The 26,924-nt window shown below is 35.0% G+C and overlaps 3 protein-coding genes across 4 annotated transcripts in view; 2 read left to right on the top strand and 1 right to left on the bottom strand.

Annotated features, from left to right (window-relative positions):
- The first annotated feature begins 764 nt into the window (after nt 1-764).
- Nucleotides 765-12,335, top strand: LOC117323605 (probable methylmalonate-semialdehyde dehydrogenase [acylating], mitochondrial). Its single transcript, XM_033878920.1, has 15 exons — nt 765-907; nt 3,654-3,707; nt 4,160-4,234; nt 4,664-4,825; nt 5,426-5,504; nt 5,825-5,979; nt 6,282-6,429; nt 6,743-6,807; nt 7,826-7,882; nt 8,716-8,775; nt 9,152-9,281; nt 9,444-9,625; nt 9,934-10,113; nt 10,521-10,619; nt 11,286-12,335. The coding sequence occupies exons 1-15, from the start codon at nt 869-871 to the stop codon at nt 11,385-11,387; spliced, it is 1,587 nt and encodes a 528-aa protein (XP_033734811.1). The 5' UTR covers nt 765-868; the 3' UTR covers nt 11,388-12,335.
- Nucleotides 12,336-15,103: 2,768 nt separating this feature from the next.
- LOC117323604 (protein lin-52 homolog) lies at nt 15,104-19,656 on the top strand. Of its 2 annotated transcripts, none has more exons than XM_033878918.1 (6): nt 15,104-15,143; nt 15,825-15,893; nt 16,336-16,367; nt 16,695-16,761; nt 17,736-17,819; nt 18,625-19,656. In XM_033878918.1, the coding sequence occupies exons 1-6, from the start codon at nt 15,131-15,133 to the stop codon at nt 18,684-18,686; spliced, it is 327 nt and encodes a 108-aa protein (XP_033734809.1). In that variant the 5' UTR covers nt 15,104-15,130; the 3' UTR covers nt 18,687-19,656. The 2 variants fall into 2 exon arrangements, with proteins under 2 accessions (XP_033734809.1, XP_033734808.1); XM_033878917.1 differs by having other exon boundaries at nt 15,104-15,149.
- Nucleotides 19,657-20,011: 355 nt separating this feature from the next.
- LOC117323602 (probable serine/threonine-protein kinase yakA) overlaps nt 20,012-26,924 on the bottom strand; it is a 46,866-nt gene continuing 39,953 nt past the window's right edge. The window contains exon 12 of the mRNA XM_033878914.1: nt 20,012-26,634. Coding sequence (XP_033734805.1) covers nt 23,867-26,634 — 2,768 coding nt within the window. The 3' untranslated portion in view covers nt 20,012-23,866. The remainder of the gene's footprint in view (nt 26,635-26,924) is intronic.

Genomic DNA, 26,924 nt, shown 5'->3' with positions numbered 1-26,924 from the left:
TTAACCATAGGGAAGAAAAATGCTGGTGACATACATGTATATTTATATATAATGTAAACTTTCCTCACCAAAATACATAAAAATGTGGAAATGTGATAATTAAGAAAGGAGCTGTCAATTGAAATTAATTTACCGCTTAAAATGTACAACTCTGCAAACTGCGAACTGATGATAAAATCAAAGAAATAAAAGTTTGTATATATATTGTTGGTCAAAAACAGCGAGTAAATTCATGGACAAGATTAAAATTCTAAAAATGGGTGATGTTTAGTGAAGAAAATGAATGAAAAATACTGCTCAATAAATTGCAACCTTGGCTTTCAATGTATCTACGCTACATGAGTGGTGTTCATGTGCCTCATTTCCATATGATTTGATAGTAGGTCACCCAAATATGGGCATATTTTGAAGATTTTCTGTGGTAAATATTTTGTAAAAATGCTCATTGAGAGTATTTTTAATAAACATTTTTTATTATAACGACTCCATCGATGCATTATTGTATATCTAGAGTCTATGTACAACTTTAACGTCTGCACGTGTTTACCACGTGCGTGTACAGATCGACTTATTTCGTACCGGTGGTGCTAACTTTTGATGTTTACATGCTTTCAATATTTATTGTAGCTTGTTGTAGTATTATATGATGCCTAGTTCACAGATCAGCACAGGAATGTGGAAATTCTTTCCGTTCAACTAAGTCTACTGGTCAGTTGGTAATTTCGGAAACCCTGCATACTGGCATTTGATTGGTCACACCCCCAATTCCATTCGGTTCGCCCTTGACCTTGGACCTACCAGGTTTCCCAGCTGCGCCGGAGATTGTAGGCCTACAGTAGCTAAGTAGGGTAGCGGTCACACAGCAGTCATGTCAGCTTCTCTTCTCCGCAGCGTTGTTCGCCGAGAGGTAAAGAAAATATTAAGAACCTTACTTTGAATGTTATAAATGTCTAGCGTTCTTTTCTCATGCATGGAACGTTTCTGGTCTTATTACCGTCACGGTGACAGAAACGCGCGGTGCTCATGCAGTGGCTACTAATTAGTTAAGTAATGTTGTTGTTTTATGATTTGTTGTAAATGATAGGTTACCGAGATCTTTTCGAGAACACGTCTTAAACTACCTAACTTATGCCAACTCAGTTAAAATTGTAGACTTGTGGGGTCAACAAGTCTACAACATTTGCTGAGATGATTTTTCCAGGTTTATGTAAACCAAATTATATCCCACGTGATCCATGAGACTTATCGCACACAATATTAAAGCTTGGCTTATAATTAACACGTGGTGAAAGTTTCATTAAAGAAGTTCTGCATATTACATATAACATAAATAATCGATACAAAAGGGCGACAACTCTGTTGTTATTTGAGCACAGCTGGTATGGTAATCAGTGGATATCTTTATTTATATTACTTTATTACGAGCTGACAATCAAAGGATGTAAATCCTGTACATATTTTATGTATGCTATCAGAATAAATCTATGTATGTAAGTGTTACAGGAGTATTTGTATAGTGTGGGACGTGGGTTTAGTTTAAGGTTCATGCCCAGACTTCCAGTAAATATTTTTTGCTATTGAAATAGTTTGTACAAACACCAGGGTGTTTGCGAGATTAGCTATGGTATTACCTGTGTTTCTTTTGAAAATGGAACACTCTTGTATTAACAAAGGCCTACCAACTCTTCCTAATAAACCAAATTGTTGGTTCGTTTACAGCGAGAATAAATAGAAACTTTTAATAAATCTCTCTCAAAACGGGCAACAGGTAAGAAATTGTATTTTTCTATGAGTGACCATTAGCCCGATTTTCCCCTGGCCCTGACACCATGCCTGGTGTACGGCCAGAGCGCACTACTATATGAAAACGTGGCTTTATATGACACCGTTTGGTGTCGCTAAGATTTTGGTGCAAATACAATAAAATCGGGGGTGACATAACACCTACCTTACATATATGGATAAATGAGATATTTATTTACCCCAGATCACCCATTTAGTCCTATCTAGGTGTTTTATTCCGTCAGTATAGACCCTTGCTTTACCCTAGTCAAAATTTCATACTTGACTCAACACCATATTGCTAACTATATAGGTCGCGGACGGCCTAATTACCCTAATCAATGGCGATGAAGCGAAATGAAGAAAATAGAACATTTATTTCTACGTATTTTACGGCTCATATAATTTATAAATAATGATTTTTTGAATTAAATATAACATGCTTTGTGAAAAAATAAGCTTAGTTTCTTGATTTAAACTATGTAAGTAGAAAGTCTATACTCCAATTATATCACAAACAATGTTTCACACTAATACAAAGTTAATTGATACAATAAAACAAACAAACGGAGACAGCAACCTGAAATAAAAAGAACAATACCTGATATTATAAAATGATACAGATAATTGAATTATTTGATACCAAGAGCATTAAATGTTTAGGTATATTTTAGATACCAGTATTCATGTTAAATTCTATCTTATTCCATAGTTACATTTATAATAAAAAAAACATACTTTTACACTGACTTTGACCCTATGGAACCTGACCGTGTGCATGTCTAACATTGAAATATTTTAACGTTACAGGCCATATATTAAAAATGCAAATATATTTAATGTATTTTTTCTATTGCAAATAGTTTTGAATTAGTTATAAATACACTTACCTTTAGCACTGTGGCCGTAATAAAGCACAAAGGCTTCATTATACTGGACTTGATCTGTGCAGGGTCTAAGCTGTTGTGGGTCGCACTCACCTGGGCAGGGTCTAGGTAAAGTTTTCCTGGTGCACGGGTATAGGGTCATGCGGGGTCAAAGTAACACACTCCTCCAATCCCTGCGCTCACCTCTCATATGTCACAATAACAACTATATACACAGATACATAAGACATCATATGACACAGGGACTTGTAAAACATGACCTATGATACACAGAACAATTATCTATACACATTACATGTTGTTTGTCAAACTTTTAATAATAGTTTGACCACCGTGACATAAGCTTATAAGTACAGTACCTAGACGAAAAGTTAGACCTCTTTTCCATGAAGTAACATATCGATCACTAACTAATACAAAAAATTATGTTATATATGTCATCAAGTTGTATCATAGATTTAGGTGGGAGAGTCTAGTCTTAATCTGTGGGTTAGTAATGATTTGAGCTGTGTATCGCAAGGTGGGTAGTGATACGATTTATAGCGCGATACAGGGGTCACTACGATACATATCATTATATATGAGAAGCTGATGAACTATCAGATATCTGGTATTCCATCGTACAGTAGTCATATTTTGTTTGTGGTTTTCCGGAATATTAGAGTCTTTGTCTACATTTGTTGCAAAAAACATGTTTTGTCCATTTCCCACAAAGCGTTCATGAATTTAGATAATTTTGATTTGAAAGCTCCAAAAGGCGCTGAAATGGCCTTGTCAGCCATGTTGTTTACTACAAAACGTAAGTTAACGTTGGTCAAGGGAAATAACTACACATTTTCAAGTATCGAGATACAAATCAAGGATGGACCACGATGCATCATTGCACCACTCTGCGATCCAATACATTGATGCAATCGGATGAATCATTACACCACTAGTAATGATATAAATTGTGTTTCATTTCAAAGTTTTGTTTTATTTCAGGCTCTAGCAGCACGGGCAGTTTGGAAATGTTCCAGGGTGTATGCCAGCACAGTGGTAAGATATCTTTTAGTGAATATTAAATTCTAAACAGAGGGTACTTTCTACTCAATCATTTAATAGTGCTTATGATATTCATATGGAAAAGGTAAATTACACATTAACTGTTGTTTATTTGTATTTGAAGTATTTTTTCTAGTATTTCACTTTGTGCCCAATGGCCCTTGTTGCCAAAAATCTTGCCTTGTTGATAAAATTTTAAAATTTATGTTTTATGTCTCTGTACAACTAAGTTGCCGTCTGTCTGTCGATCTGCTGTCCCAATATAGGTTAAGTTCTTCAGCAAGTTTTTTAAGCTGTTTGTGGGGTTCAAAATAAAAATAAAGCAGGGCACAAGGTGTTACTGGCATTCATGTTGCACCAATGTATTTATGGTTTTTAGATAATTATTAATAATAATTGATAATTAATAATCAATCTTTAATTTCAACTTTCATACATACTTGCAGCCTACAACAAAAAATTTCATCAATGGAAAAATGGTGGAGTCCAAAACTGACAAGTGGATTGATGTGCATAACCCAGTAAGTCCTAGAGATACTTTTGCTGTCTGGGATAATGAATCCATATTTACTTCACCTGCAGACAAATTTCACAGCAAATAATTTGAAATAAATGAATACTGATTTGTACATTATAAAACCTTTCAAATGATAATTGGTTCCAGTATTGTACATTTGTATAAACCTAGCTAGACTTAACATGATCTATTTGGGAATGGCATCAACAAGTTGCTGTGTGAAGTACATATGTATTTATTTACATGGAATAGAAAAGCAACACTGATGTTCACAATAGATAAGTTCTGGATTAGACAGGTTTTAACTACTTCAGCTTGACAAAGAAAATGCCACTACAAAATTAAGCCAATACATGTGTAGACATGGGTCCTGATGTACTTAATTCGGACTTGATTACAACGTAATATAAAGAAATATATTTTGTATCTATAGGCTACTAATGAAGTCGTGACTAAGGTACCAGAATCCACCCAGGACGAGATGCAGGAGGCGGTGGATGTGGCAAAAGAAGCATTCAAGACCTGGCAGGACACAACCATCCTTACTCGACAGCAGTACATGTTTAAATTCCAAAGTATCATCAAGGATAACATAGTACGTAGGAGATTGCTTTATGTGTGTGGGATAACATAGTCCTATGAGATTCTAGGGAGTTTGAAATAATATATCGGGTATTATAAATGAAATTGTAGAAAGTGTGAGATAATATATTACAAATGAGATTGTAGGAAGTGTGAGATAATATACATATGAATTGTAACAAGTGTGATATTAATAGAATCTAATGTGAGTCTGTTATGTGGGCCCCATCTACAATGCTTCTTGAGATGTGCATCAAAATTGATGACTTTATCATTTACGACGTGGTTACTCAACGCAAAATGATGAAGTTACGTTATTGTGTGCAGCGTCATATAGGGCGAGTCAGCTGTCTTTACCCCCCTGCATGAGATTTATTTATCTTTTCCCTAGCAATGGCGGGATAACCCTGTAAGTATCTCAGAAAATGTAAGATATAAAATGGTAAATATCAGCCATGTTAATTGTTCAGTCTTACCTTAGATACCATAGGGAGCGTGAGATGAGATAATTTACATATATGAGTTTTAAGACGTGTTTGGTATAGATTGTCTGATGGAATAACTCCGGAGATTTTTATATTCTGTCTGAAACCATTTCAATATTGTATTTCAGTCATCACTGGCAAAGAACATCACTCTAGAACAGGGCAAAACTCTAATTGATGCTGAGGGGGATGTCATGCGTGGATTACGTAAGTTTTTCCCCTCGATGAAAAAAACATTCATTCGAATCTAGCTTGAGTTGACATTGGACGATACAAGCATAGTTGGTAGTTAACTTAGTTTTGTCCAAGTTGAATGGAACATGAACAAATTTTGAGATGGACAGAATATTCTATACATATTGTAAAGATCCAACTAAAACATATATTTAAGACTTGGAGATAAAGCCAGGTGATTTTGCAATAGTTTAACTTTTACACTATTTGAAAAAATTGTTGGCCAGTTTAACTTTCTAAAGGACAGATATTTGGTTACTAAATCTATTAACATTACTAAATCCTATTAACAGAGGTTGTAGAGCACTGCTGCAGTATTCCATCCCTCCAGCTGGGCGAGACCTTGTCTGGTATTGCTAAAGACATGGACACTATGACCTACAGGATGCCCATAGGAGTAGTAGCTGGTATTACACCATTTAACTTTCCAGCCATGATACCGCTATGGGTAGGTACTATATTTCAGATACGCTACGTCTGTAGTTCAATACTTCATTGATTAATCTTCAGAGTCTGTGATGCTTGTCCTGTAGTAATATGCCTATCCCTAGCTCAAGTGAAAGTTTGTGTTCTAAATCCCTGGGGAAAGACCAAACTAGGCGTTGTCGATATCCAAACTTTGATGAGTCATTTTATGTATGTAAAACATAAAGATAATTTCACATAATATGAATAGTTCCTCCAGTATGATCCCTGAAAATTAGACATTAAAGGAAATGTGTCTAGGTGTTTGGTATCTATACCCTACAGATGTTCCCCATGGCCCTTACTTGTGGTAACACAGTCGTCATGAAGCCATCAGAGCGTGACCCTGGGGCGTGTATGATGTTGGTGGAGATGGCTAAGGAGGCAGGTGTTCCTGATGGCGTCGTCAATGTCATCCATGGCAGACATGACTGTGAGTACAAATCAATCCATCATCGTAATCAAAGTTAGCTTTATATTCTTCTGTTCAATGAAAAGATGTACAAAAAATGTATTAAAACTTAAACTTCAAACTTCATGTTCACCAAATTTGAAATCAATTGCTTTCTTGGGTAAGGATAGTTTTATATAACAGCTATCTAAGAATACAATGTAAGAAGATCACATCAACATGGTATTATAAATATCTTGAATTATCAATGGCAAGCAATGTTCGCAAGTCTGAAAATCCTTCATGCGGATCGGAAGTTTACAATTAAAGTTCAATCAAATTTATCTATTTACAGCTGTGAATTTCATTTGTGACAATCCTGATATCAAGGCTATCTCATTCGTGGGCTCAGATCAAGCTGTGAGTATATACATGTTTACAATGTTAACAGCACAACTTTCTTTTTATTGTTGTACAGTTGTGATTGATGCAATCAAGACTGCTGTATTTGATCATGTGTGTATTTGAAAATGGATATTAAATATCCAAACAACATCCAAAGATACACTAGTTTTATGAACCATGAAGCATACATGACTAGACCTAATCATAGTTTCATTGATCTATGGCAGACTCTCCCAACATTTTATATTGCGTTGAATTTCATAAAAACATTTGATTTTGTGCTCTTACCAGGCTCTGAGTCTGAATAATAATAAGGAAGATTTGGCTATCTTTCACAAATCATCAAGTTTTTCTCGTCTCTCTGAATACCAAAAGATAATTTTGAAGTTCAACAACACCCAATACTGAAGTTTGCAAGCATGTCACCTATGATTCATGTCAATATTTTGGATATTCTGGCCACAAAGATCACATGTGTCCGAGTGAAGTGTTTATTCTTTATGGTTGCCATTTTAACTTTGTTACCATGTGATCATAACTCAAATCATGAAATCTTGTGTACAACCATGACTACTTTAATTTTGTAAACGGAACCAGTGATGAGTCAGGAATTGGATCAGAGTTGTCACTTGTGAATACTAGTAGTCTAGTAGAGAATGAGTCCCTTGCTGCAAGATGTAACTGTCATAACATGTACTGTATTTATCCTCATATAAGCCCCCTCCCCTAGAGTAAAAGTATAGTACAATATTTTATCCTCAAATATGCTCCCTCCCCTGGTGTAAAGTTTAGTATTTAAGTGGACATTGTGAAGGCTATTTGTGAACCGCTTTTATCTTGTTATCTTAAAAATGATGATTTTGCAAAAATAAGGAGGGGGCTTTTAATTTAATATGGTTTGATTTTTAAAAAGATGCACATTAGAATACATTTAACAGTGTTGATATTGCTATAAACACTATCAAGAATACATTTAACAGGGTTGATATTCCTATAAACCTTCATTGATAGTGTTTGTTGACTTGTTTTACAGGGTTCCTACATTTATGAGAGGGGATCCAAGAATGGTAAAAGAGTCCAGTCCAATATGGTATGTAAACTATGTTTGAAACTTGCATTATCATATAACTGGCCTGTCTTACAATGTCATAGGGCCATATCATAAATATTATAAGACACTTGTAATAATTCTGACATTTTTTGTGAATCTCCGACATCACACAATTGTCTCTGCAGAGAAAAACGTACCAGCAGAATTGAAATTCACCTGTCTTATATAGCAATAGATTTTAAAGTTTTTAATTACATTCTTATAAATACAAGTTATGTGATAGACAAAATTTTACATTCATGGCTAAGCCATATGGAATTTGTTGAACATGTTCAATAATTTGATATGGCATTTTAGTAGCATATCAAATTATTGAAATCATTTTGATAAATTCCATATAACATAGCCATGTGTGTAAGATCCTCTATATGGACATCATCAACATGTGTAAATCTAACAAACTGTATACTGCACCATTACTGTAATGTCCAGGAGTATGGTACAGAAGGTCTAACTATCATCACCCTTCAATTGTCATAACACTTAACAAATTCTTAAATTGAGGGAAATAACTAAGGACTTCGTTGTTAAAACTGTTACAGTAGTTTTAATATTAAACCCAATATAGGCACTTGTAATTTTTGAAATTGAAAAAAAAAAATTTAGAATTAGAAGTTAAAAAGTTTTAATATTAACCCCAATGTTGGTACTAGTAATTTTCTAACATAATGATGAGGTACACTTGAAATTATCCTAAGAGAATGATAGATACGACTGTAAAATTGCACCAAGTTTTGATAACAAAGCTGAAGTTTATTGAGAAACTGTTCATAACGAAGTTTAACAGATGTAATTTGTTTTTGTTGTTTTAGGGTGCTAAAAATCATGGCGTGATTCTGCCTGATGCCAACAAGGAGAACACCCTGAACCAGGTGAGTTTATAAGTATGCTCTCTAATTAACCTTATATAAACTACAACCAATGGGTATGAAGTGAAAACATTTAACAGAATATTATCCTGACTTATCTTTCCATTCAAAATTATTCTGTGGTTGACAGGGATAAACTTTGTAAGTTGGATGGTAACAACATCTTTCCTTCCTTGAAACATGTTATATCTGTACATATAGTTTAGTTTAACCAAAATGAGAAAAATATAAAGTATTATTGAACAGCACTGTAAGTTAACCAAGTTGAGAAAAATATGGTATTGTTTAAAAATTCAAATGAAGCAGAGATGTATGATTATTTTCTGAATCATCATCTGAAATGTGAAGTCTGCAACTTTAAATAAACTTTGACTTGCAGTTGGTAGGGGCTGCGTTCGGTGCCGCCGGACAAAGATGTATGGCTCTCTCAACTGCCATATTTGTTGGAGAGGCCAGGGAGTGGATTCCAGAATTCATAGAGAAAGCCAGGAAACTCCAAGTGAATGCAGGTAAATCACGTAAATCACTACACTTAACATTAGGAATCATTGATTGATCAACTCAAATGTGTTATAAATCATTTAAATTTCTAAAACAAAACAGTGGAATATATCCCTGGTATCATTTATTTGTTGGTCGTTATCAATAATTTTGAAATGAAATATTGACAGGTCATGAACCCAATGCTGACCTTGGACCATTGATTTCACCTGCCGCGAAGCAGCGTGTCCTTGACCTTGTGCAGTCTGGTGTGGATGAGGGTGCTGAAATCCTACTCGATGGAAGAGACTGTCAAGTGAAGGGATATGAGCAGGGAAACTTTGTTGGACCAACCATGATACACAAAGTCAAGGTATGAGTGAATTCATTCAATTCTAATGTAAATGGATGTGTTTGGATTCTCGATTTGTTTACTTTTTCATGTTTTACTCATCAAGCTGGCATAATTCTCGATCATGAATATTAAGGGGAAATTTCAGTGTTTGAAGAAAGTGGATGGAATTTTTTCTATTTATTTTCTCTGAATGAATTTTTCAGCAGAAATATGGTTAAAAGACTTAAAGTTCCCAAACGTTGCCTCAAAATTATCAAGAAATTGTTAGAATTATTAAATATCCATGTTACCTATATATTGTGCAGTTAAATTGGTTTAATTGACAGCCTGACATGACGTGTTACAAAGAAGAAATCTTTGGACCTGTGCTGGTCAGTATGGAGGTGGACACCTTAGATGATGCCATCAATTGCATAAACAATAATCCTTATGGCAACGGTACTGCCATCTTCACAACCAATGGTGCAGCAGCACGCAAGTTCACCATGGAAACAGATGTAGGCCAGGTAAGTACAACTGAACATGTCATGCGTAAATAGGTTTGGAGAAATGTTTGTGAAGTAACATGTAGTGTTGTCCCTGTATGGTCCAAAAGCTATCTACCTTGTGCTGGGTCCTGTTGTAGATGTTTCTTGGAAAAGTTAACCTGTTAACCATGCAACCTATTCTTAGCAATAAATATGGGGTGTTCTATTTTGACTTGTTTCACAAAAAAACCTGAATCGGATTTTTGATTTTTTACAAATCAATCTATAGCTTTTAAAATTACAGTTATTGAGATGTCATGTAAAGGAATTATGATGAACTATTTTGTGTTAGGAAAATTTTGATCTTCCTTTTTTTCTGTCATTGATCTCGGTGAAAAGTTCTAGATACAATATATCTTTAAAAGCATTTATGTTTGTATTGACAGATTGGTGTAAATGTACCAATCCCTGTACCTCTGCCCATGTTCTCCTTCACTGGATCCAGAGGATCATTCAAGGGAGATATGAACTTTTACGGAAAAGGGGTGAGTAAATCACATCATCTTAAATCCTATAGCAACGGTTAATGATGAAATTAAAGACATTGATAATACTGATAGGTTGAAACATTATGATTGTATTGTAGATATGTTATACCTCTTATATTACAATTATACATACCAGAAAGTTAGCATAAACAGAGACATATGTCTCTGATATAAAATCAGACATTGAGTTGGACAATAACATAGCAGCATATTATCAGATTTCATAGGCACTAATATTTAATACTTAAAATGATATAATCATTGATGACATGATAGAGATAATCATTGATGACATGATAGAGAATACCTGTGATAAAATGATATAATCATTAATGACATAATAGAGAATACCTGCATATCACACAGCTGTTGTTATGTAGGAGAGTTGAAGCACTACAGGTGTAAAAGAGTAGAAATTGACATAATATACACCAATATTGATTTGTTAATGTAAATTTAAAGAAAACGACAAGGTCTAGTATAAAGTAAAAAGATATTGTGCTATATGATGTTGCATCAAAAACTTTAAAAAAATTAAATTGTGTGGAATCTTTCATTTTTCTACTATGGAGATATACATGTATTACATAACTTCAGGGTGTAGATTGAAGATATTGAGGTACTGACTTGTGTTATTTATTATCTATTGTGTTTATTTTGCAGGGTATCCAGTTCTACACTCAGCTGAAGACCGTTACACAGATGTGGAGAGCTGACGATGCCTCCATTGGACAGAAGCAGACAGCAATGCCTGTCATGCGATAACGTTTTAATACAGAGTGGTTGTTGATAATGTTGAGCGTATCGTAAGGTTGGGAGGAAAGACTTGTCCACTTGTGATAAAAATGTGCCACATTTTACACCTTGTTATTGCTAGATATTTACATAGGTTTTAGAAATAATCAGATTATTGTTGAATGATTCCCCAATAGGGTAATCTGCATGGGGTAACTCGGCTTTTGCATTTCTTTTGATAAACTTTTACTCAAGTGTTTGTTTGAGAGCACTCAATACTGTGTCTGTTTCATGTACATAGCATAGACATTGAAATTTCGTCCTCATCCTTTTCGATATGATTTTTGGTTAATTATTCTATTTTCTATAAAGAATCATTGATTAACAAAAGTCAATCTTTTGTTGGCACAGATATATTAAACTGATGTATTTCATGTCTTATACAGATTTAAACGATAGAGTAATATTTGAATATTATTATTATAATGTTGATTATTCTTGAGATATCCCAGACTCATGCTTTGAATATCTCACCGAAATCAAATTAGTTAATATTTGATGTTTCATTTGTTTGTGCTTTAATCTTTTTTGATTTCATACCGGTAATAGAAATATCCCCAGAAAAGTGCTTTATCAGTTTCTTTTTTCTTTGGCACAGAATATGAACTATCTGACTTGATTTATATGTCATGGGAAAATATCTCTGATGATATTAAGAATGTGTGATGAATATCTGTGTGTGTTTGTTACTTCATCAGAGCTGAGTTCTTGTCTCATTGTTATGAAATGATTCCTTGTTGAACAATGTATGATTATCAACATATCTATTTTTAACCATAAAGTGCTTCATAACAAAGAAATTCATCAGTTAGATAATGAAGAATCTTATGGATCGTGTTTTATAGCTTGTGTGATTAGTGTAACCAAAATTATGCACAAAATATTAAAGTCTGTCAAAATAAACATTCAAATGCTAAAGCTTTGGTTTGTTTTTAGCTCATGTGGTTAAATATAAAAGTGATCTTATAGTATGGTGCAGGAACGGAGGTCTGTCCGTCTCTCCATCAAAATTTTAGCTTCTCCTAGAAAGCTCTAAGCACCTGGGTACTGATACATGTAGTTGATCAGTTGGTACCTGGTGTAGATTACACTGTGGATTATCTAGACCTATTTTCAAGGTCACATGGGTCAAACCTGTTAAAAACTTAAATAGCTTTCTCATCTAATTGACCTTGGCCAACTTCAAGATCACTGGACTCAAATAAGAAAAATTGCTTCGTGATTCTACTTCTCAAGATGAAAAAGACCAAGGGGCCTGCTGGTACCTAGGAAGGAGTTGAAAGTTTCTTCATAAAAAATTACCTTTACTTATTTTCAAGGTCACACAATAAAAAAATTCTTAATGATTTTCCTTTTGAGTTTTATAAAGCCCAGAGTACTTATGTATGGTTAGTAAAGTTGTAAGTACCTGTTATGGAGTCCTATAATGTGTCATCATTTACATGAGTTTAGTCTATTTTTTAGATCATGGGGGTCATATATGTTAAAAACTTTAAAAAAAAAAAAAACTTTAAAAAAACATGACTCTTATATTGCCAGACAATACCTACGTTTCTGCATACAAATGACCTTGACCTATTTTAAAGTTTACTAAGGTGAAAAATGTTAAGAATTGAAGAATTCTTAAGTTTCGGAGGACCCACAGAATTGATATTTGTCTAGCAGGAAATGACCGAATTGACCGTCAATGTAGATCTCCCGAAATGATTCCTCTAAAACTGACCGTCAGTATAGATATCCCGAAATGATTCCTCTAAAACTGAACGTCAATGTAGATCTCCCAAAGTAATTTCTCTAAAAACTAAAAGTCATTGTAGATCTCTCAAAGTTGTTTCTCTGAAATGTCTAAAACTGACCATTAATAAAAAATACCGACTTAATAAATGTCCGAAGCTCGCCGTCAAAGAATCGACAAAAGTGTCGGAATCTGGCCCCTGAAATATGTCTCTAGAAGTATCTCCAGTAACGTTTGACAGATTTCTGTCTCCTACATTCACGACGTCATTTACAAAATGCATAAATATCCCTATTACCAGCTTATGTCCCTTGTAAGCTGTTTTGAATCCACCATCTGTCGAAAACATTACGTAATTGTAGGTATTACCAACATACCTTTTGAGGACGTCATGCGTTTTTGCATATCTTTAAATCTATGACTTGCAGTCCGTTCCTTGATGTGGCCTGTGTGTACAGTGACGTCACTTGAATGTGCTTCAAAAGCCATTAATTGAGCATGCTTCCAAAAGTCCTTACTTTAATTAACTTCAACAGGCGTTCTTTACTTATATGAATACCAATGTGTCACTTGAATGTACGTACAAAAGTCATGTTACTTGAATGAATTTGAATAAACGCCCTTTAGTAATTGAAGGTGCATCAAAAGTCTTACTTTGTTGAATTCCAATAGGCGTATCTTTAACATACTTTCAAAAGTCACGACCTGAATTCATTCCAATAGGCTATCTTGAACATGCTTTAAAATGTCACAACTTAAATTCCTTCCAATAGGCGTATCTTGAACACGCTTTCAAATGTACGTCACCTCTTTACTTTTGAAAGCGTGTTCAAGATACGCCTATTGGAATGAATGAATTAATTCATTCCATATCCAATAAGCGTATCTTGAACACACTTTCAAAAGTCATATAACTTGAATTCCAATAGACGTATCCTGAGCATGCTTTCAAATGTCATTAATATAAAGTAGTTCAAAGGTCACTACTCGAGTGACTTCCTACAATCATCACCTGAAATAAATTACGACATTTCAATGGGTCCTTTGCATCGAATAAATTTCACATTAGACTCGCGTCAATTTAATTCGCTGATGGACACCCTTCGAATGAGTTCCCGCATACGTCTTTAGAACCACAGGTACCTGTGTTTAGAACGGGTTACTGCATGCATTGTCTTTCGAAAATGAATGTGTTCAAAATTAATGGTATTATTTTAATGTATTGAAAATTAAAATAAACATGTCGTACAAAAAAAGTATTGTCCATTTGAAATTGACCTTCAAATTGTTAGTCCCGTATAATATTTGCAGCAAAATTGTGTTGAATAGCCTAGTCCGTGCGACGTTTTGCGTTAACAGTTTGTGTGAAAAGAGAAAATGTCGATTTAGCTGTAGCTATGGTTTTTGTTATATGGGGGAAAAAATGTGTATTGTCTAGAACGTACTTGGTGATACAAAAAAAGATATATCTATATTATTACGCCTATATATTTTATCGAAACTAGTGCGCTCTTAAAAAAATAACTAATTATGAGACTAGCAATTTAAAAACTTTTAAAGTCAAATATTGCGGTCTGCCGGCCATCTTATTTATCCAACTAGTCTCAAAATTGAGCAAGTATGCTTAGAAGTGGAACATGAATATTGTTAATTTGTGAAAGGTCATGTACTGTATATCCAGTACTTTTTTTACAAAGTGTATAAAACAAATTATATCAAGAATTAAAAGTGACGGGCCACGGGCGAAAAGTACAAAATTACATAGAATCTTTATATGGAGATCAAGAACAGCTACTGCACATCCTGGTCATTTAATCATTTAACTTCTGAAATGTTGTAATTGTTATCAAAATTATTTTTGAAAATATATATAATATTATTATCACAACAAAGCGAATAAAATTAATGCAGCGGGTTACTTCGAATTCGCGCTCCGACCGTTTTCCGGTTCAAAATTTAGATTATATTCTGATTCAAGATGGCGGCGTCCGGTGCGGGTAAACAACATTTGAAACAAAATTTTGTTACCAAGTTTCTTGCTATCTGCTCCTTTTTTTTTTTTTATACATTACACATTTATGGCAAACCGTTATTTAAAAATTCGTGTAGATGTGCTAAAAATTACCCGGTAACCTGACATAATGAATGAAAGACTTACTTTTAAGTGTTTTCGCTGTGATAATTGTGACTTTGTTTGGTCACAGGCGTCTGCATTTGTTTGAAAAACTTAGCGCCTACTCCTACTATGAAATATCTATAACATAACAGAAGTAGGGGTTAATGATTTCCCATAAATAATAATCATATGCAGGCGTCTGTGGTTTTGGATATAGATGAAACACTCGGACTTGTATCTGGTAATAAACAACCTCAGTTAAAATATAGTAGGCCCATCCAAAGTTAGCATTTGAATATCGTGGATATTTGATGTTCATTCGAGTTGGTTCCTATATGCCTACTACCAGATGGAAGAGCATGTGGATATAGTCAAGCAGTAGTTTCCACCATTACGCACAGTAATCAAAGGGTTCTGCCTTCTGGGACCAGTTGTTTTCAAAATTCAGATACAATCATATCTGACTTAACAAAATTTTACAAAACTCTAGCACTCTTCATTTTCTTCCCATCTGCTGAGTTATAAAGTAAAGCAATCCTAATTATTTCTATTGCAGCCCAGGACGAATGTCTGATGAGCTATGAGAAACTAGACAGAGCATCTCCAGATTTATGGCCAGAACAGAGTGAGTAACCAGAGTTACATTAGTGTATTTGAATAGAATTTCCATCTTGTCATTGACAGATTGATGGGAAGATGAACATAGCGGGTTGTGACATTGTTCTTGTTTATTAGATAGACATCAAATATATGACATATACCGTTATATTTATGATACTATTTCTGAGAAAAATGTGGCATGTTTGTCGCTTAATAAAATTCAGAGAGCTTGAGTCATATGTAAAAAGGTAAGAAATTTACTAACATCTGGTGGAAATCCTTATCAGCTTTTTGAGAAAATATATTTAAAATTTATTTATACATAAATATTCACCAAGTGTTTAGCAGAAGATGTACACATTTGGCTGAACAGTTAAAAGTATTGCAACCAAAATTACATGGTAATATAAAAATTATCAGTTAAAATCAAGCTAATGATGTACTTTTATCTGATTCTTGTTTTTCAGTCCCCGGTGTTTCAGAGTTTGCTGCTAAAAGTGTAAGTTTTCAATTCACACATGACTGTGTTAGACACCAAATTGTGCCAGAACACACCAGTCATTTGTTTTGGACTGATATGAAAATGTTTTGTATTCACATTGAGGAAGTGAACATAGCATAATAAAAGCAAATGTTAGCTACCTGAACGTACAATGTACAATAAATTCCTACATCAGCTAGCTATACAATAAACTCCTGCATCAGCTAGCTAATTATTATTCGGCTAATTATTTGCTGTGATGACAACCATCTGTTATATCTCTTAGTCCAACAAAAACATTAAGTAAATAAATTCCCTAAAGTAGTTTCTTTTAACTTTTCACAGCCTTTGTCCAGTCCCCAGCCCACATGGATGTCCGAGTTACAATCAGAAGATATTGGACTTTTACAAGGTGATGCCTGCAGCATTAATTATTTCATATATTTTTAAAATATTTTTTTGATGATGAATTGTTAAAGTCAAAAGAATTATTTTAGAAAATTGCTTTCAGAATGATTAAAACTATGAACTTGATGTTGAATTTTGAACATAATGTACTCTTATCTATTATATAAGGATTTGTCTCAATGTAATAGATCTATAGAATTTATAAATGTTTTCTGGACATTTGAAAATTTCACTCTACAAGCTACATACACACTAGGTCCATGATGTGTATTGCAGTACCATATAAGGTCAACAATATCGACAATGCCTGTTTACATTGTCTTGTAGTATTTTAAATCTTTATTAATCCTCTGGCCTACCAATAAAGCCCAGATAGGCTGTAGGTTCCCACTGGTATTCTATCCCACACCAGGTGTTTACTGTGTGGTTTTTTTTTTGCCATTCTTTGGGATTCAGAGCTTAATTTGGTATGTAGTTGTAGCCTTGTATTGATGTGCTGCATATCAAGTGAATGTATAAATTACTTTGAACCTTTTGGTTTATGTTTCTGTCATGCCTATACTGCTTAGTTAGATTATGACTTAAAATTAGCATCTATATACACATGTACTGGTATATATTGGGACATGTGTTACAGACCAAGACAATACCTGTTTTTGACAGCCCATAAAATTTAAAGAAAAATGCATTTTCTTCGAAAGTTTACGAGATATTGTGCTGAAATATTTTGTTACATGGTATTTTGTACCAGAGTCACTGATACAGTTTTAAGTTTCAGCATGTTATCTCTTATATAAAAGTTATTTTATAGTTATGTCCTTATAAGTGATTAATTACATTGTAGTTAGGAAGAGACTTGGAGTGACTGTAGCCACTGGACAGTATGGGACAGTGTGCTGCTCAGTTGATACATCTGTATGCTGCTCAGTTGATTTCACATGCATGTTAAGATGTAAACATCTGTATGATTACTTGCAGAGTTTGGAAGTCTGACAACCTCACAGCTGATTGACAAGATCAGAGGCCTACAGAATTTGGCCTATCAATTGGGTCTAGACGAAGGTCAGTATGAAAATGGTTTTTAGGGCCCCTCGTCTCACGATAGTAACCTATAGTAATTAGGTTGTCTGCCAGTTTTTGGTTTCTACACAATATCTTCATTACATTTAAGTGGGTTACAATCAGACTTTACCCATTACTTCCTTCAGGAAAAAGCTTGTTTACATATATAGCTTTTCAGATCTTGGAGGTCAAAGGTCAAAGGTGAAGGTCAATGTAACTATAAATAATCAGTTATGCACAATATCTTGAGTTCTGTAGAGCAAATTACATTCAGATTTTATCCAGTGCTTACTTGAAGAAAGAACCTGCTTAGGATAACTTTTCAGGGCAAGAGGTTAAAGTGATATTTTGATTTCTAATAGGCTGATCGCTCAGACTGACTAGTGCTTCCTCAAAGAAAGTACTTGGGATAGCAACTCCATTCTTTAGACTTAAATGTCAAAGGTCACTGTTATTATAAATAGATAATAGCACAATATCTTGAGTTCTGTTGAGTTGGCTGCACTAGACTTTATCCAATGCCTTGAAGAAAATGCTTGCTTTTCACAGCTTTTCAGAATTGGATGTCAAAGGTCAAGGTCACTATAAATAGAAAATTAATTTTATGTACACTCTCTTGAGTTCTGTAGTGCCAATTTTTATTGGCATATATTTAACAGTTCGATAAAGGAATATAAATGTACATCACTTCAACATGTGACGGACATATAGTGTTCTGTCCTGTAGCATGCTTTTTTGGTTAACATAGCAATGTGAAATTATTCATTTAGACAAGAGTTCTAAAAATGCTGCTTTCTAATTTCAGCCAGGGAAATGACACGTGGAAAATTCCTCAACATCTTACAAAAGCAAAACAACAAGCACTGAGAGGAAGGAACTGTGAAAACTTGTGTTCAGCAACATATAACTTTTCATTTATTTGTTTTGTGTATTTCATCCTCATTATGTATGTACTTTGTGCTGTTTAATGACATCAGATAATGATCAGTTTAAGTGTATTTAGTATGATGTTGTTTGTATGGCAGTAAAAACAAAGTTGTAAATGAAGATTCAGTGAGATATAACATGTATGTCAGCGGTCTACCTAGATTGTTGGGAGTACCTACCAGTAAAATAAAGTAGGTTTAACTGAACAACAAATAAGTCAGCAGGTGGACCTCCTCCCAGATGTTGTTTGATCCTTCTTTGTGCAATCCACTTTGACATTTCATTTCAACCACCTCATCCATCTATATAATATGTAATCATTTTAAAATAGTAAGCAGTATTGCCTTACTTGTGTGTGTCGTTGTTTGGTGTCTTCTAAGTTAGATGAGGTTTGTCATAACTGTAAATCATATTTTTGACTATTTCTTGAATTATATACCTGAAGGCTTTTTTTGTGAATACATGTACTGGTATGCATTTGAAATGCTATTTGAAGAAACAAAACTTGTTTGGGGACTTCAAACTTAATTTACCCTGTTTCTATATTACAAGATGTTATTATTTCCTCTTCCTAGTGTGAAGTTGTCAGGACACTTTTCTCAAAAACTTAATTGCATACTTTATGGATCCTGCTCAGTGAAATACATATACATTATTTCTCTAGCTCCAGCAGATTGGATTTAATGGAATTTCATGTCGTGGTTTAAAACTACAATTTGACCTTTCCTGGCGTCTGTGGAAAGAATATTAACATCAAGTTGTCAGAAAAAATTATATCTTGTATACTAGCAAAATGGCTTGTCCGTGCAGTGGAATTCTAGGGTGTTTCTTCTCTCATTCTACCGATATATCTAATGAATATTTACTCCAATTAAAAATTGGCAATTAAAATTGAAGATTGTAAAATGAATTGTGTCACTGTTATTAATTTATACTAACATATATCAAATGAAAATCACTTCTGGTTCATGAAATCTTCAGAGGTTAGATTCTTTGTATTGTGATACTATACAATTCTATATGAACAACTGGGAAGTCGAGGGAAAAACAAGTTTTATAAGTATTAGCAGTCTACCCCTACCTAGGTGTAAAGAGATTTGTATTTTCTCTACCAAAACGAAGGATTCTCCTATGAAGTATGGGAGAAATGGTCCTCGTGCACACCTAGTACAGTAAGTGGAAGTTTAGATAAGGCGTGTACAATGAGGAAATTTCCACTAGTATTTGATGTAGCTACAGTGCAATGAAAACTCTAGACACGGAAACACAAGGAATATTTTATTTTGAAAAAGCTGCCTTAATCATATCACATTTTCTCATATGTCACACTGAGGTTTTATAATAAATTTAACAAATTGTAATAGTGGGACCTAATCAAATTTATCCTAAAGAAGTGTACTGCAAATTTTCAATCCTTCAGTGAAACACTTTCAATTATAATTTAAATATCAACTTAATTTAATACAAGAATAAATATCAAAACAAATATACAGTCACACCTGTCATAGCACATACCCTTATATGGCGAACACCAGGAATCACTGATATTCACCATAAAAATATGATGTATACAATGTAGATTGTTTATAAGTGAAATAACTCTTTGAACAAAGTGATCCTCATACACAAAGAACACCAGGTAAGTTTCCTTGTCAACATTTCTGCAACTGGCACAAGTTATTACATCTACCAATAAATATAGCCTATGTAGCTTTGTATCATAAAAAGGTTATCTAGCAAACTGGAAATTTCACGGAAATCAATTCATGCAGCTTGTATATTGGTTCTGAATGTTCTGGATAAAATAGAAGATGGACAACAGCATACCTCAAGGATTAAGACAAAATTAAAGAGTACTCAGTCTGACAACAAAATGTGTTGGTTTTAAAGGCCTGATTAACAGCCAGGGTCATTTTGAGGCAGCGTCTCCTTGTAGTAGCTGGTGGCTCCCTCACCCAGCAACATACAAGAGGACCATGGCGTGCCATTCAGAGCAATTGCGGAATTTGGGGTAAAGTGTGTTGCCCAAGGACACCACCACTGCAGCACAGACGAGTCTGTTTCTCAGCTTTCCTGAGGTTACATAGGCTGACACTCTAACTGAATGAGCTATCACAGCTCCAACAAAATATCGGGCAGTTTTTGTAATACCACAGAAGACATATTTTTCTATAAAACAGAATGGCTCCACATATATAATTATGAAAGTAGACTAGCAATAATATACTGATGAAATATTCATTACATGTACAGTAAATCACATAAAATGATAGTATGTGCCATGTATTTATTCAAACCGAGGACCTGTGTCAGTCACCAGGGCTGTTTTCGTTTATTGCAATCCAAATGGTTGGACCAGAGTTGTTCTTTTATAAAATGAGGATAGACCTGATGATTTTTTGTTGTTTTCAGACGAACCTTGACAATAATGATTTTCAAGGCCTGCAGTAACATCTGCAGGTCAGTGAAGATATATACCTGAAATATTACCTTTAAAAACAGACAAACCACTTTGTACGCATTAACTAACATGTCCCTGGTTATTTCAGCAATCATGAGAAACTTTCTCAAAGAAAAAAACAGTGCAAATACTTCCCCATTCACATTCTATATATCTAGCTGTATATAGCCTAAACCCAAGAAGGCGGCACTTCAAAATGACTCCTGAATTCAATGTAATATGCATGACTGGTATACATAATATATCAAAGTACTCTGGCACTACACCCAATGGTCTTTCAGATCATTTCGTTAGTTTATACTTGTATATTATATTTGAGTACCTTGGAAGTAGGTCAATGTCATTTTCGTAAAGAAAATTTATAGCATTTCAACACAGTACGTACCTATTGGTCAATTACACAGTACATGTTGGCCATACACAGACCAGATACCAGCTCCATCTGTCAATACATGTACACCCAATATACTGCATCATTTCTAATATTCGAAGAGGGGTGGGGGGCTTTAATATAGAATGAAAATACCAAAGGAATATTTATACATTGTAGATACATATACAATGTACAACAATTTACTGCAGAAGGTTTGCAAGGCATAATTGCACAAATAAAATACCCGCAAACTGGATCTGACTGGAACAATTAGTACTACAATATATTATCCTGTAAAATTTAACAGTTGTACAGTATACAATAGGTGTACATTTTGTATTTACAGATAAGTTTAGTACCTGTGCAAATAGATATTTACATGAGGACACTGGCTCTCCGTAACAAGTTCTTGACTTTCAGTTTTTAAAAAGAAACCATTACAATTTGACAGAAAAGGGCAATGAACCAAACTATTTGAGTTATTAATATAATGATATAGATACAGATTTCCATTACTGTAATACATTACACAAGCAATACCTCTTCTGAACCTGAGGAATACATTTCATCTTCACCAACACTTTCCTCTACTGAAGAATGAGTGTACATCTCATTTTGCATCTCTTCCCTCTGCATCACGGCATGTCTGTGGTCTCTGTATGGTCGTCCAAGATGGTGCTGTTGAATTTTATCTTCTGAAATGGCACTACTGAATCTGTTTTGTGAGTAACTTTTCCTATTTTCTATCTTATTCACTAATGTATTTCCATCAATATCGGTAATCCGTCTGGATTTTCCAATAGCAACCATATTACATCTTTTAGCTGCAGACTTTCCTTCTAATCCTACACTATCTTTGTGCTGATGTCCAGTAGAGTGTGATTTCTTTGGTGACATGTGGCGGTGATTTCTAGACTTGACCACATGCACAGTCTGTGCTGCTTGATAATCGTCCTCCGATACAGCATGTTCTGGAAGATTTGTTTTGTACTGTTGAACACTATACTGCCATTTATCTGTTTCATTACTTTCCTTAATCTTTTTATGGTGAACATTATATTCCTCTGCCGTTTTTTCCCCAGGTCTGCATTTTTTTGACTTCGTAACTTCTGTGTATAAACAATCCTCCTCCACAGCTCCAAAGTCTGACCTCACTTCACCTTCACTGTCCTCAACACATTCACCGTATTCCCTGTCCGATTTGTCCTTACTCCAATCACTAAATCTGTCTGAAGAGTGTTGAATTTCCATGCCATTTTTGTTGAGCTGCCCACTTAATTTTTCACAACTGATCTTACTACTACAGTCAGAATCCCAGTTATTGGACGATTTTTGCCTCTTCATACCTGTTCTAGGAAAACTAACAGCTTTTCGTTTATGTTTTTGTCCAATATTATTCTCTGTTTGGGCAGGTTGCTGTGTTTCTCCTGTCATCACACTCGTTCTTTTTGTAACCTGACAGTCTGTTCTGTAAAACTGAACATCATTTGAATTTCTACAAGACTGGAGTGATGATTTCTCCTCATTCATCATTATGCACTCATCCTGTATTTCCTTTGACCTGGTGATTTGTGTTTGTTCTTGCCTAGATTGGTTGAATTCCTCCTCAACAAAGTTATCTTTAAATTTCCTCCTTTGAAATTTCCTTGGTTGCTTACCCAAATCTTGGCTAGGGTTTCCTTCACTGCTCATTGGAGAACCTACCTTCCTTCTATGAAATTTTCTTTGTGGCTTAACCAAATCTTCGTTACGGCTTTCCTCAAAGTCTATTTGAGAGCAGTTCTTCCTTCTATATTTCCTTGGTTGCTTTTCCAAATCTTGGATGGGCTTTTCTCCAGGGTTCTTTTGAGAGCAATTTTTCCTTCCTTTCGTCCTTGTGTCTAAAATTGTATTTGAATGCATTTGTTTGGATTTCCTACATACAGAAGAATTTTCCATGGCATTTTCTTTTGAATGACAAGAGACATTTTTTTCTGGAGTGATTAAGAAAACATAAGGACCTTCCTCTTCCCTGTTGTTATCCTGATTTGAAACAGGAGTCACTCTTGGTTTAGAAAGTGTCTTGAACTTAGTTTTATTTGTTTTGAGAGGTTTCAATGCCTGTGTAAAATTCAGTCTTTTTTTAGCAACTTTTTTCACTTTTACTTTCGATTGCAAGACTTGCCTGCTCAAATCTGGTTTAAGCACTTCTGATTCTTGAGGTCTTGATAAGAGATGGGAGTCTGTTGGTAAGGCCCCTTCTCTATTGTTATCAGATCCCCTCTATACTGTTGTTAGATCGTCTAACTACAACAGACTCTGTAGATGCTGTTGAAGAATACCCATCTTCGGATTCCATAAAGGTATCTTTATCCGACATATCTTTTGTGATGAAGGAATTTTGCATTCCTTTCTCGTAATGTCGTGATCTGAAAGTTTATCAGTATTGTGATCATATATTTTAAGTGTCTTTCTGTTTTGTGTCTTGCTGCTTACTGTTTCCTCATCAACCCGGCTATGATTCCTGCATGTTATTTCAGATGTAACGACTTCTTTCCTGTCATTTTGGTCCAAGGTAACGAAGTTGTTGCCAGCATCATTACTTGCTCTGCCACACATATCAGCATTATATACTTGACTTTGTGCTCTGCTACCAGATTCACATTTAGCTTTGATTTTCAAGTGTTTGGGTTCCTCTGAAGACACATTAGGTGCCTCTGGTGAAAACTTGTGTGTATTTGCAGACTTCTGGTTGACAGGACACTGGGAGTCTTCAGTGTTGTCTCCATCACATACAAAGTTTTGTCTCGAGGTAGAAACTACATCAGGTGAAGACTGACGTAAATGTTTCTTTTTCCAATGTGCAACCCTGTTTGTTGAAGCCTCATCAGTTTTAAAATATTTTTCTTCTTTCACATTTTTATTAGATACATTTGATGTAAATGCTGGATTCCTTCTTTGTTCTTGGTAATCTTGTCTCTTTTCCAAGTTATTACAACTTGGAAACTGTGTCAAGGGCCTCACAATAGTTTCAAAAGTAGAATTATTATATCTTGATTTCCTGTTTATTTCATGTCCATTTCCATCAAGACTTTCTTCAAATGATTTGATCTCATCTTCAGAGACAGAGTCGTACATTTTGGATGTAGACATACATTTTTTAGGTAACCTTACATTTCTGCTGCCTTTGATTCTTTGATCTCTGGCTGTCCTACTTTCAACTTCAAACTGTTGATCTGATTCTTTTTCAGACATATCATATTCTGCCAAATCCTGCTGCTCCCTAATAGCTTTCATTAAAGAGGCAAGTTGTCTGCCATTCTTCGTTTGCTGCTTTGGACTTTCCTGGTGATATTGTTTATATGGACTTGGTCTTTCAGAGTCGGATTGAAAGTTGACAGATTCCTGAGATAATGACACAGGTGACGGAGGTATAAGCATTAATTTCTTTCTACCATACCCAGGAGACTGTGGGCAGAAATTAGTGGTATGTTTCATCTTTCCATTGGTATCCAGAGTTTGTGTTTGCTTAATGTGATTACACTGTTGATCCAGTGAGTGTGTATTTTTCCCTGGAAGACGATCTTCATATTCACTTCTCACTGAATCGGAGTTAGATTTCAATTCTCTGCTTATACTGACTTGTGATTCAGCAGTTGGATTCTGATGAATGCTGCGTCTCACAGTTAAGTGTTCTTCAGACATACTGTCATTATATTTGCAGCTACCGTCATTATCTTGTTTCCTTGAAAACCATCCAGGACAAGGTCTGATTATTTCATTTTTCTGATCATCAGGACTTTGCCTTTTGTTTTGACACTGTGATTTTCTGTGTGTAAAAGTTGTTGAGTAGTCAGAGTCAGAGTTTATTACAAATGTTTCATTCATATCTTTGAAGTCAGATTGAGACCTAGAAAGTTTTCTCTCCTCATGATTACTTTGAAGTTCCTGAGCTTGTGAATCATACCTGTAACACCTTCCGATGCTGCCAGCATTCCAGGAGATATTTTGATTAATGTGACCATTTGGAGTTACCTCCCTTCCTCTGTAATGTCTCCTCAAATGTGGCAATGCATCCTCCCTTGTTAATTTTTCATCCTCTGATGTTGATTGGAATTGATCATTCCCACTGTTCTGTGATCTTTCAACAGGTTCTTGTTGAGTTACATTTCTAACAACCCTATTCTTCCACATAGTGTTTCCTCCCATCAAAGACTGCTGTTCTTTTACAGGTGACATATCAAATCGTCTTCTCTCCTCTCGGTTCCTAGTTGAATGGCTGTTTACTCTATTACTGTTCATATTATTGCTTACTTCTGTTTTTCCAGTCTTGCGATCAGCAGGTGAACAAGGATTTATAGTTTCTGATCTCTCTGCAGGTGCACACCTGCCAGTGGATGGATGTTCTATCGATAGAGATGGGTTGATAGTTTCTGATCTCCCTGCAGGTCCACACCTGCCAGTGGATGGATGTTCTATCGATAGAGATGGGTTGTAGTACTGATCTTCCCTTGTCCTATGACCAACGAGTAATTCTTTTTCTATCTCCCTTCTTTTTTTGGCCAAAAATTGATTTTGACATGCTTCCCTCCGTCTTTGTATGTCTGTTGACCGATTGGTCTCCCATTGCTCTTTATGATCCTGTAGATCTCTTTGCTCTCTCCTTGTGTCCCTTAGTGTAGACTCTTGATTAATGAGGTTTGGCGAACAATTTTGCTCCGCTTTCCCTTTCCTAACTTTCTGAACATGTGACAACCCTTTCCTTGTAATTTCTGTTGTGACTTGATTCCTTCCACTGTTTTGCTGCCGAGTTACTTCCCCTGAACCTCTTTGATCCTTACCAAGTGATTGTTCCCTCTGCACTGGGACCACCTTAGCCACCTTGCCATATTTGTTGGGAGTATCACCACCCTCCAAGGGTGATTCCTCTTCCTCCTCCTCCTCCTTCAATGCAGTTCCAAGACTAAGTATGTCATAGGTACTTGGCTGACTCCTACGGATGTCTGCAGCTACTGTAGGGCGATGTTTGTACTTGGTACTGTTGAGGTGAACTGCCGAGTAGGAGACACTGCCATCTGTAGACAGAAAACAAGTTTTAACAGTTATCAAATATTTCAATTAGATAATATAACTTTTTTCATTGAACACAACAATACTATGCAGATGCTATATAGTCTTCAACAAAGTCAATTTGGATGAGTTACCAATTCCTCAAAACATCATGTTTATACTTTTGTTTTATACAATTTTTACCTGGGTGTCTTGAATATGACTCTGAACTCGCAACACAAAATTTTTGTTAATATTCTATAATTCAGAACTGATACACTTATAAACCTGGTATATTGTCTAAATCTGAATTTGA

This window comes from Pecten maximus, chromosome 3 (assembly GCF_902652985.1).
Source record: "Pecten maximus chromosome 3, xPecMax1.1, whole genome shotgun sequence".
NCBI lineage: Eukaryota > Metazoa > Mollusca > Bivalvia > Pectinida > Pectinidae > Pecten > Pecten maximus.
Note: the sequence above shows the minus strand (reverse complement) of the source record. Positions and strands in the feature narration are given on the sequence as shown.